Source organism: Pecten maximus, chromosome 15, assembly GCF_902652985.1.
Source record: "Pecten maximus chromosome 15, xPecMax1.1, whole genome shotgun sequence".
NCBI lineage: Eukaryota > Metazoa > Mollusca > Bivalvia > Pectinida > Pectinidae > Pecten > Pecten maximus.
The window spans coordinates 35,085,394-35,105,502 of record NC_047029.1 but is presented as its reverse complement, the minus strand read 5'-3'; the positions used below and the strand labels follow the sequence as shown (position 1 = coordinate 35,105,502).

General features: G+C 36.2%; 1 protein-coding gene across 2 annotated transcripts in view; it reads right to left on the bottom strand.

The window, feature by feature from the left end:
* Window positions 1-20,109, bottom strand: part of LOC117343556 (ecdysone receptor-like) — a 72,809-nt gene that overhangs the window by 17,896 nt on the left and 34,804 nt on the right. For both annotated transcript variants that reach the window (XM_033905970.1, XM_033905969.1), the window contains exons 2-4: window positions 9,197-9,472; window positions 2,952-3,092; window positions 1,481-1,809 (exon numbers count right to left, since the gene is read on the bottom strand). In XM_033905970.1, the coding sequence (XP_033761861.1) occupies window positions 1,481-1,809; window positions 2,952-3,092; window positions 9,197-9,472 (746 nt within the window). The remainder of the gene's footprint in view (window positions 1-1,480; window positions 1,810-2,951; window positions 3,093-9,196; window positions 9,473-20,109) is intronic.

The following is a 20,109-nucleotide window of genomic DNA, read 5'->3' as shown; positions in this document are numbered from 1 at the left end:
CTACAAACATTTTCAATTTCCTCATGAATTAATTCTTCTGACAACATGCACCCCTAATCATGCATAGATATTAATATCTTACAGTGTAAATCTTAGGCAAATTTTAAAATCAATATGAATTTTTAGTGGAAAATTACAGAGTATATACTCATACACATCACCTTGCAACCCTCTTGGGGTATACTAGCACAGGGACTTGAGAATATCTATCATCCATGGGTATATTCCGATATGTAAAAGCCATTTTCAGATGTTTTTAGGAGATTAAATCAACATTCAGTAAACAGCTTCTGACAACGATCCATCATATAAATGATTGTTAGCCATTCACACAACGGTCCATCATATAAATGATTGTCAGCCATTCACACAACGGTCCATCATATAAATGATTGTCAGCCATTCACACAACGGTCCATCATATAAATGATTGTCAGCCATTCACACAACGGTCCATCATATAAATGATTGTCAGCCATTCACACAACGGTCCATCATATAAATGATTGTCAGCCATTCACACAACGGTCCATCATATAAATGATTGTCAGCCATTCATACGACGGTCCATCATATAAATGATTGTCAGCCATTCACACAACGGTCCATCATATAAATGATTGTCACACGACGGTCCATCATATAAATGATTGTCACACGACGGTCCATCATATAAATGATTGTCACACAACGATCCATCATATAAATGATTGTCAGCCATTCACACAACGGTCCATCATATAAATGATTGTCAGCCATTCACACGACGGTCCATCATATAAATGATTGTCAGTCATTCACACGAGTACCTATATTAACATATTTATTCTGAAATAAGCCCTTCCTTTTAAGTGTAAAAGCTTAGTACCAAATTAAGTAAGCCCCTTCCCCTAATGTAAAAGTTTAGTACAATATTTAATAAGCCCCCCCACCCCACCCCTCCCATAGTGTAAAAGTTTAGTACAATATCTAATAAGCCCCCCCCCCCCCCCTCCCGTAGTGTATATGTTTAGTACAATATTAAATAAGTCATCCCCTAGTGTAAAAGTTCAGTACCATATTAAATAAGCCCCCCCACCCCACCCCTCCCATAGTGTAAAAGTTTAGTACGAAAGTTTAGCATGACAGTTTAGGGAGGGTTTATTTATTTATTAACAACTGTGAGTTTATATCAATAAATACTTTAAAATTGATGTTTCTGCATGACATTATACATGTACATATTATGCGCTGACAAATCAATAGATGAAATATATATAGGTTTTCGGAACTGGTATGGCAATGTCTGGTGTATTTCTAATTCATGGTTGACCACGATCATAATTCCATGGAAGCCATATGCGACAGAGCTTTTTAAAGATTCGGATGAACACCAATCTTTTTTTGTGGTCATACTCTTCAAAAAACTTATGTTTATTAAGTTATATACAGATTTTATATAGACCATTGTTTATATATAGTTTGATGATAAAAAACTTACGATGGCTGTCTCAATCTTTTTCTCGTCGGGGAACTCATACTTGTCTTGGAGTTTGACAAGTTTCTCTATAAGTTTGGCAGTATCATCACACACACTCATGATTGGTTGATTATCCACCACAGTGTAAGGAGACATCCCAGGAGGGGGCGCTGCCTTGGGAGTGTTAGGAGGAGATAGTTGTCTTTCAAAGTCAGCACTTTTAAAACTAGGGGATGGACATTCTCCCAGCGGCTTTTCTACAATAACAGTTTCTTGTTTTTTCTGAAACCTTGTCTGTTTTGATTTTCGTCTTGCATCCCGCGCTTTACACTGTTCGTCCGAGAGTAAACCTACAAACAAAACATAATATTATCAGTGACGATATAAAACATGACATTATCAGTGTCACTATTAAACATGACATTATCAGTGTCACTATTAAACATGACATTATCAGTGTCGCTATAAAACATGACATTATCAGTGTCGCTATAAAACATGACATTATCAGTGACGCTATAAAACATGACATTATCAGTGTCACTATTAAACATGACATTATCAGTGTCACTATTAAACATGACATTATCAGTGTCACTATTAAACATGACATTATCAGTGACGCTATAAAACATGACATTATCAGTGTCACTATTAGCATGGCATAATCAGTGACACTATTAAACATGACATTATCAGTGTCGCTATAAACATGACATTATCAGTGTCGCTATAAAACATGACATTATCAGTGTCACTATTAAACATGACATTATCAGTGTCACTATAAAACATGGCATAATCAGTGACACTATTAAACATGACATTATCAGTGACATTTGAAACAAGACTGATATTACCATGTTGGTCTTATTTAAAGCCAAATACAACATACAGGATTCAACCTTACAGAAAATAAATATGATATTGTGTAACATCATATTTTTTGTTGTATCAGTAGATGAAGTATTTGTGAAACAATTTTTTTTCTCCTTTTTTAGTATGCCATAATCTTAAAGATCTAAGGTCCATAACACTTCAGATGTTATTATATCTCACAGTTAATAGGAAATCAATTCGGATGTTTTAGGGATAGGGATGTGTAATTTCAGATGTTTTAGTTAGATCAGACTTTATGTTTCATTTACTGAACTATTTAACAGGATACCTATGATCACATTCCACAGATATTTCAATTAAATTATCAGTATTCACATTAGATATCACATTTACATTCTTAAGTGGTCAAATTGTCAGGAAATAGGGTACCATACTGACAATTAAAACCCCGGAATGAGTTACATTAAAACCCCAGTATGAGTTACATTATCAGAAATTCAATCCAGTCAAATTTTAGCTGACAGAGGAGGACTCGATCAATATAATGACACTGATGACAGTTTTCTCTGTAGTAGTAACCTCATTCCAGGATTCCCTTCTCCCTTTACAATCTATTCCAAAACCTAGCTAACACACAGCCCTCAGTCCTTACATTCTTCCTTCATTCCGACTTCACGACATCGGATCAGACGACAGGCTTGACATTTTCTTCTCATCCACATGTCCATTTCACAGTTCCCTCCATATTTACAGTAGTAGTTAGCCGCTCTTGTGATACTTCTCCGGAAAAATCCTTCAAAAGTAGAAACATTAATGTTTCTATCAAAATTTCAAATTATTACTATATCTGTCATTACAATTTGTGTATGCAGTTATAAATATACTTTCAGGTACTCATTTTTTAGTGCAATTCCGAACATTGAAAAAAACTAGTGAAATGATGAATTGGTGTACCCACAATTCTTTCTGTAGAAAATCTATTGTACAGAATCTACAATTATAGCGTGATTACCATTAAGAAGAATGCTAAGATATAAGATTACTACTAAATAGTTTACAGTATAATGTGTATGTGTTAATTAAGATCTGCATGTGTAAATAAGATATTGTTGTGTATACATTTTTGAAGGAACACATGTTCCCCTAACTGTCCCTGCTTAAATAGTAAGTGACCTTGACCTTGACCAAAAATCTGTGTAAAGTTGGATTAAAATCCCTCAATGGATAAGGCCGTTAGAGTGCTGACAAAGTTCGATGAAGAGGCTGTTAGAGCGCTGACAAAGTTTGATGTAACAAACAAATGTACGTTTATATACATACAAGATGAATAGAGAGGAAACCTATAGTCCCCTCGGGAATTATTGGAGGGTGAAAATAGTGTAAAGTATGTAACTATTGGAGGGTGGTAATAGTGTAAAGTATGTAACTACAGTGGACCCGCGATAATCCGGACGCCGATAGTCCGGAAAACTCACAGTCCGGACGAAAATGCACGGGAACGGATTTCCGTAACGTTATTTGTACTCACCAGTCCGGAAGCCCATTTTGGGAACGGAACGTACTTTTCATTAGTAAATTTCCCTCAATAATCCGGACGATTTTTTCACCACGAGGAGAAAAAAATGTCGGGGCAAGTCACCCGTGTCGACAGCTGTACAGACTATCGCTTGACACTGTGCGTAGTCATAGCGACCGCTGCCAGGTCATAGCCCCGGGTGTTTACCTGTGTTACAATATATGTAGCTTTTGTTTTGATAACGGTACAGCCTTTACATTGCTTTTTCTCTACGACCTAAATGTTACAGAATTTATGCACAAACATTCAGTTCAATTTATGATCGGTAATTAACATCATTAACACTTGTATTGGGTAAACACGGATATCGGCATTGTAACACCGTTAACGTTACGTGAAACGACGACTCATTGAAAGATGCATGTTATTAATTACATACACATTTACGTATTAAGCAGTGATTACAAGAACTGGGTTGATTACACACAAATTAGTCAATAGTCGTCTGATACTTAATTAAGCGTCACATTGTTAAGTGAATACGGGTTGAATAATTATGGACATCTTGGGTAGTTCTCGCTGGTGTCGCGTACTTTTAAATAGATAGCTTGGGGTTTCTGGTACGTAAAAATCATAAAAAAAACATGGACTGACGGTAAGTTGTAAAATCCGGGTATTTTATTTAAGGTATTTAACGTTTGTAATTTCTACTTGTTTGTGAACCTGCGGGACATGACACGTGTGTTGTTTGTAGGTCACATATGCCCGCTATAAATAAAACAACTTTCACTTTTAAATGTTCTTTTAAAAACATAGTTTATTTTTTACTTTCTAAAAAAAAAAAAAAAAAACATCATATCAGAAACATAAGTATATTTTATTGATTTATTGTTAAAAAGTCTGACAATTAGACGTGTTTATGAAACGTCCCGGATCGTATATAATCAAGGGAGATAACTCTTACACGACAATTTTTTTGACATGGTACACGAAATTCGGTAGTCCGGAAAACTCGTAATCCGGACGGTTTGGACTGGGAACGAAGGTGTTCGGATTATCGAGGGTCCACTGTATTGGAGGGTGGTAATAGTGTTAAGTATGTAACTGTTGGAGGGTGGTAATAGTGTAAAGTATTTAACTATTGGAGGGCGGTAATAGTGTAAAGTATGTAACTATTGGAGGGTGGTAATAGTATAAAGTATGTAACTATTGGAGGGTGGTAATAGTGTAAAGTATGTAACTATTGGAGGGTGGTAATAGTATAAAGTATGTAACTATTGGTGGGTGCATGGTAATAGTGTAAAGTATGTAACTATTGGAGGGTGGTAATAGTGTAAAGTATGTAACTATTGGTGGGTGAGAGTGGTAATAGTGTAAAGTATGTAACTATTGGAGGGTGAGGGTGGTAATAGTGTAAAGTATGTAACTATTGGAGGGTGAGAGTGGTAATAGTGTAAAGTATGTAACTATTGGTGGGGTGGTAATAGTGTAAAGTATGTAACTATTGGAGGGTGGTAATAGTGTAAAGTATGTAACTATTGGAGGGTGGTAATAGTATAAAGTATGTAACTATTGGAGGGTGGTAATAGTGTAAGTATTTAACTATTGGTGGGTGGTAATAGTGTAAAGTATGTAACTATTGGAGGGTGGTAATAGTGTAAAGTATGTAACTATTGGAGGGTGGTAATAGTGTAAAGTATGTAACTATTGGTGGGTGAGAGTGGTAATAGTGTAAAGTATGTAACTATTGGAGGGTGGTAATAGTATAAAGTATGTAACTATTGGAGGGTGGTAATAGTATAAAGTATGTAACTATTGGAGGGTGGTAATAGTATAAAGTATGTAACTATTGGAGGGTGGTAATAGTGTAAAGTATTTAACTATTGGTGGGTGGTAATAGTGTAAAGTATGTAACTATTGGAGGGTGGTAATAGTGTAAAGTATGTAACTATTGGAGGGTGGTAATAGTGTAAAGTATGTAACTATTGGTGGGTGAGAGTGGTAATAGTGTAAAGTATGTAACTATTGGTGGGTGAGAGTGGTAATAGTGTAAAGTATGTAACTATTGGAGGGTGGTAATAGTGTAAAGTATGTAACTATTGGAGGGTGGTAATAGTGTAAAGTATGTAACATTGGGAGGGTGGTAATAGTGTAAAGTATGTAACTATTGGTGGGTGGTAATAGTGTAAAGTATGTAACTATTGGTGGGTGGTAATAGTGTAAAGTATGTAACTATTGGAGGGTGGTAATAGTGTAAAGTATGTAACTATTGGTGGGTGGTAATAGTGTAAAGTATTTAACTATTGGTGGGTGGTAATAGTGTAAAAAGTATGTAACTTTTGGAGGGTGGTAATAGTGTAAAGTATGTAACTATTGGTGGGTGAGAGTGGTAATAGTGTAAAGTATGTAACTATTGGAGGGTGGTAATAGTGTAAAGTATGTAACTATTGGTGGGTGCATGGTAATAGTGTAAAGTATGTAACTATTGGAGGGTGGTAATAGTGTAAAGTATGTAACTATTGGTGGGTGAGAGTGGTAATAGTGTAAAGTGTGTAACTATTGGAGGATGGTAATAGTGTAAAGTATGTAACTATTGGAGGGTGGTAATAGTGTAAAGTATGTAACTATTGGAGAGTGGTAATAGTGTAAAGTATTTAACTATTGGTGGGTGGTAATAGTGTAAAGTATGTAACCATTGGAGGGTGGTAATAGTGTAAAGTATGTAACTATTGGTGGGTGGTAATAGTGTAAAGTATGTAACTATTGGTGGGTGGTAATAGTGTAAAGTATTTAACTATTGGTGGGTGGTAATAGTGTAAAGTATGTAACTATTGGAGGGTGGTAATAGTGTTAAGAATGTAATTATTAGAGGGTGGTAATAGTGTAAAGTATGTAACTATTGGTGGGTGGTAATAGTGTAAAGTTTGTAACTATTGGAGGGTGGTAATTATATATAATAGTGTAAAGTATAATATAACCTTTAGAGGTTTTACTATTTTAAAATTACTGATTCTGCAAAAATGAACAAGTGAAATCAATGATTGCGAAAGCTCACATTTTGAAATTGTATGTCACATAATATCGCTTCTAGACCTCTAATGGATGTATAAACCAACTAAGAAGGGTGTGGACTTACAAGCTTTCCAAAACTAACCCCCAAAATCTTTAAAGTGCAGAGTTTTTGTGTCAAAAAAAGTAAGTCCACTAAATGGTAAAATGCCACAGCATCACTCCTGGATCTCTAATGAATGTATAAACCAACTAAGAAGGGTGATAGGTGTATACTTTTGGACTTACCCCCAAAACTTTAAAGTGAGTTTTGGTGCCAAAAAAGTTAAGTCCACAAAATGGTAAAATGCGAAAAAAAGTTTTTTCTGCACGATTTTGCCATAACATCACTCCTAGACCTCTAATGAATGCATAAACCAAATTAGAAGGGCATGAGGTGTATACTTTTGGACTAACAAGCTTTCCAAAAACTTACCCCAAAAACTTTAAAGTTTTGGGGTGGGACGCCGACCGTCGACGTGGACGCCGGGGTGACAGCATTAGCTCTCGGTTACTCGTAACCGGTGAGCTTAAAAGGGGGCTTATTTGCAGTAACTACGGTAATTAGCCACATTAAACTTGACAACCCTTCATTATATTGACTATAGACTCATTATGGTAATGGAGAAGAAGCCATACTTGAAGTGAACAAGAGATCTCAGAGAGTAATATTGGTGCGTTGTGTAAGATTTGGTATTTAATCTTCTATCTTGAAGAATTTTGAATGATTTTTATGTTATGAAGTGTATTTAAGCTGCGAAACCAGTACATTCCATTTTGTTTTTGTGGTATATGGCCCATAATGTAAAAATTTATTCAATTAATTATGTCATCATAATCTAATTTACAGCAGCTTAAACACAGCAATATTTTCTCCATTCTTGTCTTAGAGAATTTAATTACAATATTCTACCACCAGCCACTAATTCAATTTTAATAATTATGTGACAACATAAATTTTCAGGCATTAAGATAAAAGTATCAAAACAGGATGGAACTATACTCCTAAATATTTGTTGTATTGACAATAATCGTATTAAGTTACATTGTAACATGATCTGAAATGTATTGATCTTCTAATTTGTTCTTAATTAGGGGTAACAAACTACAGAGATATGCAAACAATATTGAGACACAATATTTTTCTATTTATGCATTTTGACAATTGAGTTTTATGACTTTCTCGTTCAATGGCTTTTATTTTAAATTCCATAAATTAGTAGCAATGTTATAGCTCTATCATTCGATAATTTTTAAACTCATTTCCTGTGCTTAATTTTTTTTTCTGAAATTGACAATGTTTTGTTCTTTTTGTTACTTTAACATTTATATAGACGGCAGTAAAAGATTGTGTCCACAGACACACAGACAGACAGACAGACAGACAGACATGCTGATTTCAGTTTACTCCATTCCCAACTTCATTGCAGGGGCCCAGGGTATAACTACGAAAATCTACAGCAGTACGTCAAATTACCCCGAGACATAGGGTATTTCTAAGTACGATAACCTAGCTAAACTAGAACTGTCGCCAGGATGGCTGACTAATACCCCCGCAATCTGCACGAGTCAATTTAATGGTGAATTGGAACTGTTAATTAGAGGCTAACTAAGATAACCCAGTAATATAGTGACCAGTTGCCATAGCAACCATAATTTTGAAAAAAAAAAGAAAGTGGCATGCACATCTACACATGGTCCTCTATATTTGTGTGAAGTTTCATTGAAATTAGACCTTTGGTTTAGGAGGAGTTGTCCGGACAAACTTAAAGTTATGGTTCTTATCAGAAAACCTGTTTATAGTGACCAGTTGCCATAGCAACCATAATTTTGTGAAAAATAAAGTGGCATGCACATCTACACATGGTCCTCTATATTTGTGTGAAGTTTCATTGAAATTGGCCATTGGTTTAGGAGGAGTTGTCCGGACAACTTAAAGTTATGGTTCTTATCGGAAAACCTGTTTAAAGTGACCAGTTGCCATAGCAACCATAATTTTGAGAAAAATAAAGAGGCATGCACATCTACACATGATCATTAATATTTGTGTGAAGTTTCATCAGAATTGGCCCATCGGTTTAGGAGAAGTTGTCCGGACAAAATGCATCTACAGACAGACGGACGGACAGACAACCTGATTCCAGTATACCCCCCCCCCCCCCCCCCCTCCTAACTTCGTTGCGGGGGTATAATTAAGGTACAGTAAAATATGTTGAAATCTTATTTTTGAGTAGAATAACCTAGCTTAGTTAAGGTACGTTAAATTACGATGAATTTATTTACAAAGTACTGTAACCCATGTTATCTAAAAATGACATTAACACAGGTTATACCTTTACAGCCCTCACAACTGAGGGCATTGTAGTGGTACCCCGAGGCCCGATCACCACATATTCGACAAAGCTCCTCCTCTATACTTTTGCCTGGTATTCCAACACCTTTCTTCTTCTTGGCATCGTTGACTGTGCTGGAGGACACAGCCCGATCTGATGTGGCCCCGAAGTGGAAGTCAGGGTCCATTCCCCCCATCATAGACCCCTGTGAGCTGAGAACCATGTTATCTAGGGGGGTTTGTGGTCCTCTCTGATCCACGCTGTCATTGTGTAGGACTGTAAAGACAAAATACAAAATAAATCAATAGGACTGCATGAATTATATATATCAAGTTCCGACAATATTCATTAAAACTTAAAAGGTACACTTTTAGTTGCTAGCAGTACATTGCGTCTGAGAACAAAATTGTACATAAAAGCTAATGAGTTGTCAAGTTGTACCAAAAGGACAATTCTGTAGTCTCCAGAGGATTGTGTTCAGACAAAGCAAATTTTATTCCTTTGGTTATTAATAGCATATAGAACATACTAGTAGTAACATTGTATGTGTATGTATTTCCAATGACACCGCTACAAGCATCATGGTGACATGTACATCAATAGGGGGAAAAAATCAAGTACTGAGAGTACTGAGAGGTGATACTGATGCCATTGTGACATGCTGACAGATGAAAATTATGACATATTCCTGTGAAAATAAGGATGATTTGTCTCTATCGATAGATTATATATATACATGTGTTGGTATCAGTTTGTGGTTAAAGTCTATAGTTTGAAAAAGTATAGTATTCCTTACAAATGTATCCAGTCATTATCAAAGCAATCTAGTATTTCAAAAATCTGATCATGAAAATTGTAACCTTTTTGGCCAAAGTTAATTTTTTCAGTATATCTCTAAAGTTTCATCAAATCCATTCCTTTGCAATAAAGCTTAACATAAGAAAAGAATACATGTTTGGCCTGAACACAAACAAAAGGTTATGAGTAATTCTGACTAAGATGACAAAAAGATGGAAGAAAATATTTTGTGGGATAGGAAACTTTGTCTATACTTCCTAAGTTTCAACACAGAAAGCTCATGGGTTGTCTTCCTCTTCATGCTGTTACTTGATGAAAATGGTATATCATAATAATGAAGATCTTGGACCCTGATCTTTTGATGTCGTAGAAGGATTATGACACAGCAAACTTTAAACCCTATCACTATTACCACGCATGATGACAAATGACTTTCTTGGGGTCCTACTTATTCTGAGCCGATAATTGGTGATGACAATTCCTTGGGATCCTACTTATTCTGAGCCGATAATTGGTGATGACAGCTCCCTTGGGATCCTACTTATTCTGAGCCGATATTTGGTGATGACAATTCCTTGTGATCCTACTTATTCTGAGCCGATAATTGGTGATGACAATTCCTTGGGATCCTACTTATTCTGAGCCGATAATTGGTGATGACAATTCCTTGGGATCCTAATTATTCTGAGCCGATAATTGGTGATGACAATTCCCTTGGGATCCTAATTATTCTGAGCCGATAATTGGTGATGACAATTCCTTGGGACTCTAAATAACATGAGTCTATATTAGGTTATGTTGGCTCCCTTGGGATCCTACTTAATCTGAGCCGATATTTGGTGACAACGTCTCCCTTGGGATCCTACTTAATCTGAGCCTTTATTTGGTGACAACGCCTCCCTTGGGATCCTACTTAATCCGAGCCTATATTTGGTGATGATGGCTCCCTTGGGATCCTACATAATCTAAGCCTATATTTGGTGATGATGGCTCCCTTGGGATCCTTCTTTAAATCTGCGACTTACATTTGGTGATGACGGCTCCCTTGGGATCCTACTCAATCTGAGCCTATATTTGGTGATGATGGCTCCCTTGGGATCCTACTTAATCATAGACTAAGATTTGGTGATGATGGCTCCCTTGGGATCCAACTTAATCTGAGCCTATATTTGGTGACAACGTCTCCCTTGGGATCCTACATAATCTAAGCCTATATTTGGTGATGATGGCTCCCTTGGGATCCAACTTAATCTGAGCCTATATTTGGTGACAACGTCTCCCTTGGGATCCTTCTTTAAATCTGCGACTTACATTTGGTGATGATGGCTCCCTTGGGATCCTACTCAATCTGAGCCTATATTTGGTGATGATGGCTCCCTTGGGATCCTACATAATCTAAGCCTATATTTGGTGATGGCGGCGTGCTTGGGATCCTACATAATCTGAGATGGCGTGCTTGGGATTATCATCATAATAGGCTGGCATTAGCCAGAAGAGTAAATGTACTGATGGTCCCAGACAGTGACAGGTACATGTGTACTGATAAGGACGTTATTATCACCAATGTCAGTAAACTACCTAACATTATCTGCTTTGATCCTTGACTTTAAAATGATTACAACAGCTACATGTAGAATGATTGTTAACACTTTACAGGTATTAACAAACAGATCAATAATCACTGCAGCTAAAATCACTTTTCCCCAAAGTGCCACATCTCCGTCATTTTTCATCTGATAACCATAAAAATTGCACATTCTGTTTAAGTAGATCATGTTCATGTAAAAATTATTCAATTTGATTTCATTTTGATTTTTGATCTACTTTTGACCCCATATGGCCATAGCTTAACCTTGACACATTTTGTGATGTCATCGAGAAAAGTAAGCCCTGACTAAACGCTAATTAATTTTCAATGAAAATGAAACAAATTATGCTAATTTGAACCTTATAGTCAAATATGATTCTAGACTTATTCACATGAAAACGCTGATGCAGGATTGGATGGGGAGATATTGGATATACAGATTCAGCTTAAAATTAAGACATTGGCAGAATGATTCACATTTACAGTGATTACAGTTGTTTTATGGAATAAAGCAACCTTTTGTCCCAAGGGATGCATGTGTATTCTTGGACATTTTTTTTGATATTGAAATAGCTTATATACATTGATGATAAATGATAGCTGGCAGCCACTGACCTCCAGCTATACTTTGTATATCCTGGTAATTGATAAACACCATATAAGGCTTATAAAACCTGCCACATAAGTTAAGCTTTTCAGGAAAACAAGCACACTGGTTATAGCTTTATGTCTCTTACCAGTCCCCACTAAAAATAGTAACAGTGAGCTTAACCTTGACCCAAAAAACTTATATGAGATATTATGGTCTTTTATCATTGTGTGAGCTAGGTTTCATCAAAATTACTCTAATAATGAAGCTACTAGAGCACTGACCAACTTAGATGTTACATATTTGTACATTCAATTGAACAATCTTGGTAGCCCTTCAACCCTGCCTGCTATACACCCATTATCAGTTCCCGAAGGTCTCTTGATTATTTGAAAGAAACTGTTTCAAGATTTGAGCCAATTTGACCCTGTCACCTTGAATGTAAGTCAAAGTTCATTCATTAGAACATTGGTAACCATTTGACCTTGTCACCTTGAATGTAAGTCAAGTTCATTCATTAAAACATTGGAAGCCATTTGACCTTGTCACCTTGAATGTAAGTCAAGTTCATTCATTAGAACATTGGTAGCCATTTGACCTTGTCCCCTTGAATGTAAGTCAAGTTCATTCATTAGAACATTGGTAGCCATTTGATCTTGTCACCTTGAATGTAAGTCAAGTTTATTCAGTAAAACATTGGTAGCCATTTGACCTTGTCACCTTGAATGTAAGTCAAGTTTATTCATTAAAACATTGGTAGCTCTTCACCCCTGCATGCCACAGGCCCAATATTAAGTCCCTGAGGCTCTTGGTTTTAGCCTATTTGACATTGTGACCTTGAATGTAGTTCAAGGTCATTTATTTGAACATATCTGGTAGCCCTTCATCCCTGCATGCTACAGACCCAATATCATCTCCCCGGGCTTCTTGGTTATTTAGATGAAGTGGTTTAAAGATTATAGCCCATTTGACTCTTGTGACCTTGAATGTAGGTCAAGGTATATTCATTTGAACAGATTTGGTAACCCTTCACCCCTGCAAGCTACAGGACCAGTATCAGGTCTCTGTGCCTCACAGTTATCGAGTAGAAGTTATTTAAAAGATAAAGTTGATGCTGAACAGCCCCGGATGGACAATGGACACTGCACTACGGCATCTTCTACACCACCTTTGACCCTTACATAAGTTATGCTTTTATAATTGCATCTTGCATTCCAAACATCAGAGATGGTTAACAATGGAGGCCCTAATGTTTTTAAGTTATAAACATCAGAGATGGTTAACAATGGAGGCGGCCCTAATGTTAGTTATAAACATCAGAGATGGTTAACAATGGAGGCGGCCCTAATGTTAGTTATAAACATCAGAGATGGTTAACAATGGAGGCGCTGATGTTAGTTATAAACATCAGAGATGGTTAACAATGGAGGGCCTAATGTTAGTTATAAACATCAGAGATGGTTAACAATGGAGGCCCTGGTGTTAGTTATAAACATCAGAGATGGTTAACAATGGAGGCCCTAATGTTAGTTATAAACATCAGAGATGGTTAACAATGGAGGCGCTGATGTTAGTTATAAACATCAGAGATGGTTAACAATGGAGGCGGCCCTAATGTTAGTTATAAACATCAGAGATGGTTAACAATGGAGGCGCTGATGTTAGTTATAAACATCAGAGATGGTTAACAATGGAGGCCCTAATGTTAGTTATAAACATCAGAGATGGTTAACAATGGAGGGCTTATGTTAGTTATAAACATCAGAGATGGTTAACAATGGAGGCGCTAATGTTAGTTATAAACATCAGATATGGTTAACAATGGAGGCCCTAATGTTAGTTATAAACATCAGAGATGGTTAACAATGGAGGGCCTAATGTTAGTTATAAACATCAGAGATGGTTAACAATGGAGGCGCTAATGTTAGTTATAAACATCATAGATGGTTAACAATGGAGGCGCTAATGTTAGTTATAAACATCAGAGATGGTTAACAATGGAGGCCCTAATGTAAATTATAAACATCAGAGGTGGTTAACAATGGAGGCTCTAATGTTAATTATAAACATCAGAGATGGTTAACAATGAAGGCCCTAATGTTAGTTATAAACATCAGAGATGGTTTACAATGGAGGCGCTAATGTTAATTATAAACATCAGAGATGGTTAACAATGGAGGCGCTGATGTTAATTATAAACATCAGAGATGGTTAACAATGGAGGCGCTAATGTTAGTTATAAACATCAGAGATGGTTAACAATGAAGGCCCTAATGTTATAAACATCAGAGATGGTTAACAATGGAGGCCCTAATGTTAGTTATAAACATCAGAGATGGTTAACAATGGAGGCCCTAATGTTAGTTATAAACATCAGAGATGGTTAACAATGGAGGGCCTAATGTTAGTTATAAACATCAGAGATGGTTAACAATGGAGGCGCTAATGTTAGTTATAAACATCAGAGATGGTTAACAATGGAGGCGCTAATGTAATTATAAACATCAGAGATGGTTAACAATGGAGGCGCTAATGTTAGTTATAAACATCAGAGATGGTTAACAATGGAGGCGCTAATGTTAGTTATAAACATCAGAGATGGTTAACAATGGAGGCGCTAATGTTAATTATAAACATCAGAGATGGTTAACAATGGAGGCGCTAATGTTAGTTATAAACATCAGAGATGGTTAACAATGGAGGCGCTAATGTAATTATAAACATCAGAGATGGTTAACAATGGAGGCGCTAATGTTAGTTATAAACATCAGAGATGGTTAACAATGGAGGCGCTAATGTTAGTTATAAACATCAGAGATGGTTAACAATGGAGGCGCTAATGTTAGTTATAAACATCAGAGATGGTTAACAATGGAGGCCCTAATGTTAGTTATAAACATCAGAGATGGTTAACAATGGAGGCGCTAATGTTAGTTATAAACATCAGAGATGGTTAACAATGGAGGCCCTAATGTTAGTTATAAACATCAGAGATGGTTAACAATGGAGACCCTAATGTTAGTTATAAACATCAGAGATGGTTAACAATGGAGGGCCTAATGTTAGTTATAGACATCAGAGATGGTTAACAATGAAGGCCCTAATGTTATAAACATCAGAGATGGTTAACAATGAAGGCCCTAATGTTAGTTATAGACATCAGAGATGGTTAACAATGAAGGCCCTAATGTTAGTTATAAACATCAGAGATGGTTAACAATGGAGGCCCTAATGTTAATTATAAACATCAGAGATGGTTAACAATGGAGGCCCTAATGTTAGTTATAAACATCAGAAATGGTTAACAATGGAGGCCCTAATGTTAGTTATAGTTAACAATGAAGGCCCTAATGTTATAAACATCAGAGATGGTTAACAATGAAGGCCCTAATGTTAGTTATAGACATCAGAGATGGTTAACAATGAAGGCCCTAATGTTAGTTATAGACATCAGAGATGGTTAACAATGAAGGCCCTAATGTTAGTTATATACATCAGAGATGTTTAACAATGGAGGCCCTAATGTTAGTTATAAACATCAGAGATGGTTAACAACGGAGGCCCTAATGTTAGTTATAAACATCAGAGATGGTTAACAATGGAGGCCCTAATGTTAATTATAAACATCAGAGATGGTTAACAATGGAGGCCCTAATGTTAGTTATAAACATCAGAGATGGTTAACAATGGAGGGCCTAATGTTAGTTATAAACATCAGAGATGGTTAACAATGGAGGGCTTATGTTAGTTATAAACATCAGAGATGGTTTACAATGGAGGCCCTAATGTTAGTTATAAACATCAGAGATGGTTAACAATGGAGGCCCTGGTGTTAGTTATAAACATCAGAGATGGTTAACAATGGAGGCCCTAATGTTAATTATAAACATCAGAGATGGTTAACAATGGAGGCCCTAATGTTAGTTATAAACATCAGAGATGGTTAACAATGGAGGCGGCCCTAATGTTAGTTATAAACATCAGAGATGGTCAACAATGGAGGCGCTGATGTTAGTTATAAACATCAGAGATGGTTAACAATGGAGGCCCTAATGTTAATTATAAACATCAGAGATGGTTAACAATGGAGGCCCTAATGTTAGTTATAAACATCAGAGATGGTTAACAATGGAGGCGGCCTTAATGTTAGTTATAAACATCAGAGATGGTTAACAATGGAGGGCCTAATGTTAGTTATAGACATCAGAGATGGTTAACAATGAAGGCCCTAATGTTATAAACATCAGAGATGGTTAACAATGAAGGCCCTAATGTTAGTTATAGACATCAGAGATGGTTAACAATGAAGGCCCTAATGTTAGTTATAAACATCAGAGATGGTTAACAATGGAGGCCCTAATGTTAATTATAAACATCAGAGATGGTTAACAATGGAGGCCCTAATGTTAGTTATAAACATCAGAAATGGTTAACAATGGAGGCCCTAATGTTAGTTATAGTTAACAATGAAGGCCCTAATGTTATAAACATCAGAGATGGTTAACAATGAAGGCCCTAATGTTAGTTATAGACATCAGAGATGGTTAACAATGAAGGCCCTAATGTTAGTTATAGACATCAGAGATGGTTAACAATGAAGGCCCTAATGTTAGTTATAAACATCAGAGATGTTTAACAATGGAGGCCCTAATGTTAGTTATAAACATCAGAGATGGTTAACAACGGAGGCCCTAATGTTAGTTATAAACATCAGAGATGGTTAACAATGGAGGCCCTAATGTTAATTATAAACATCAGAGATGGTTAACAATGGAGGCCCTAATGTTAGTTATAAACATCAGAGATGGTTAACAATGGAGGGCCTAATGTTAGTTATAAACATCAGAGATGGTTAACAATGGAGGGCTTATGTTAGTTATAAACATCAGAGATGGTTTACAATGGAGGCCCTAATGTTAGTTATAAACATCAGAGATGGTTAACAATGGAGGCCCTGGTGTTAGTTATAAACATCAGAGATGGTTAACAATGGAGGCCCTAATGTTAATTATAAACATCAGAGATGGTTAACAATGGAGGCCCTAATGTTAGTTATAAACATCAGAGATGGTTAACAATGGAGGCGGCCCTAATGTTAGTTATAAACATCAGAGATGGTCAACAATGGAGGCGCTGATGTTAGTTATAAACATCAGAGATGGTTAACAATGGAGGCCCTAATGTTAATTATAAACATCAGAGATGGTTAACAATGGAGGCCCTAATGTTAGTTATAAACATCAGAGATGGTTAACAATGGAGGCGGCCCTAATGTTAGTTATAAACATCAGAGATGGTCAACAATGGAGGCGCTGATGTTAGTTATAAACATCAGAGATGGTTAACAATGGAGGCCCTAATGTTAGTTATAAACATCAGAGATGGTTAACAATGGAGGCGCTAATGTTAATTATAAACATCAGAGATGGTTAACAATGGAGGCCCTAATGTTAGTTATAAACATCAGAGATGGTTAACAATGGAGGCGGCCCTAATGTTAATTATAAACATCAGAGATGGTTAACAATGGAGGCGGCCCTAATGTTAATTATAAACATCAGAGATGGTTAACAATGGAGGCGGCCCTAATGTTAGTTATAAACATCAGAGATGGTTAACAATGGAGGCGCTGATGTTAGTTATAAACATCAGAGATGGTTAACAATGGAGGCCATAATGTTAATTATAAACATCAGAGATGGTTAACAATGGAGGCGGCCCTAATGTTAGTTATAAACATCAGAGATGGTTAACAAAGGAGGCGCTGATGTTAGTTATAAACATCAGAGATGGTTAACAATGGAGGCGCTGATGTTAGTTATAAACATCAGAGATGGTTAACAAAGGAGGCGCTGATGTTAGTTATAAACATCAGAGATGGTTAACAATGGAGGCGCTGATGTTAGTTATAAACATCAGAGATGGTTAACAATGGAGGCCATAATGTTAATTATAAACATCAGAGATGGTTAACAAAGGAGGGCCTAATGTTAGTTATAAACATCAGAGAATGGTCAAAATGATGGCACAGAAGTGAGATTTTGGATAAGCTATGTGAACAGCTGGAGTCATTTTGAAGCAGAGTTTCATTGTAGTAGCTGGTGGCTACCTCACTTAATCAAATACAGGAAACCACTCATTGTAAGCAAATAGTAAACAGATCAATCTGATTCAGTATCAAAGAAAATTTGTTGTAGTTGATCATATTTTGACTGCATGCTATTTATAACAGCTGCGGTTTGAAATCTTATGCGTTACACCTACACAGACCTTAATAATGACCAGCCATTAGTGCCAAATCCGGAAGGAGACTTTATCCCCTTATTTGTCCGCTTGGTCTCTGTCCGCCACATGACCTTTGTACTTTTAATCTCTGATTTTAATCCTATGACAGTATCTCAACACTTAATATCAACAGACAAACCAGCCCTAAATATCAACTTCCTCCCCTCTGGCTAAAAACAAATTGAAACGATTGTCCTGACCAGGACAATTAAAATCCAAACCTAAACTTCTGTGGTACATTAAAAGTATAGACATACATTGATTGACCTCTCTAACAAAGGCTACCAGAAACATATAGAAATTCTTTGCTATGTTTTAATCTGGTGGTCTGATCCAGTTCCACTTTTTGTCAGAAAAGTATATACATACATTCTCTTCAACAAATACAACATCGATCTTGATAACATTTCCCCCTCTCAGATAAAAAACCCCATCCAAATTCAGAGAAAATGATATGATGAAGGCATCTTTAATATCATTTTTCCCTCAGAAATTTTACAATGTTTGGTCTTCTGAAAACTAAGGTCTATTATATATATATACCATTATGTATAATGTATTATTATTTATTATGTATCATCATGTAAACTGTATTATTATGTATTATGCATCAATCTGTATTGTTATACATTATGCATTTTTGACAGAATATCCTGGTTCTATAATTAAAGGCAATCAACCTTGACCTTGGGAACTTAAACATCCCTATGTATCACAGTGTAAAATTTCAGAAACCTGTTGGATTCCATGCAGGGCCCTAATTACCATTTTCCAAATGTAATTCATATTCATTCCAAAAGAATCTTATTGAATATTTGCCTGTCCTGAATTTCCTTTTAGCCCCAGTAATTTAGAGAATAGAGACAGAACATGTTTAATCCCTGGTGTGGGCAGGATCATAACTTTTCATTATTGCTCCCTCGTTTAATTATATCAAATTGAACTCAGGCCATGGAGCTAGATAATTATCCAGCAGCATGCCATTATCTATAATTATTCTGGATCAAGGGACAGCTAACTGGTCAGATTTTTTAAGACAAAATTGAACTTTGTCTCCTCTATCTATAGGTTTAACATGGACAACTAGAAGCCACAAATGATAATTACTTAAGAACAAGAGATCCCAGGGGGATCTTGGCGCCCACCATTGAATGATCTTTATAGGTTCAATGTCAGATTGATCTTCTCTCTATTTTTCCCTTCCTCTTACTAACCTGTGTAAATAGAGAAACATCCCTCCAGTACTTTTCAAACAAGAGGAACCTATATATGAAATCTGAGATTTAGCGATAATGGCTGTCTGTTGGCCATGTTGTTTTCAGATTGGTACCAAAATGCAATACAAGGGACCAAGGGGAACCTACATATGAAATTTTAGAAACTCGTGATTGTTGGATATGGAATTTATTTTACACTCGTAAGTTATTTTTTAAAGTTACAAAAGACACTCGCTAAAGCTCATGTCTTTTGTAACTCAAGTGAAATAAATTCCATATCCAACAACCACTCGTTGTGTAACCTCTATAGCTGTGACAGTGGTTCACAAATAAAGTATAACGATTTTGTTCAGTAATTCATTTAGTACTATACATCCCTACTAAGTGCCTTAACAAGCATGTCTTTAGCACAATCATTTGATTTGTCTTTCTGTCT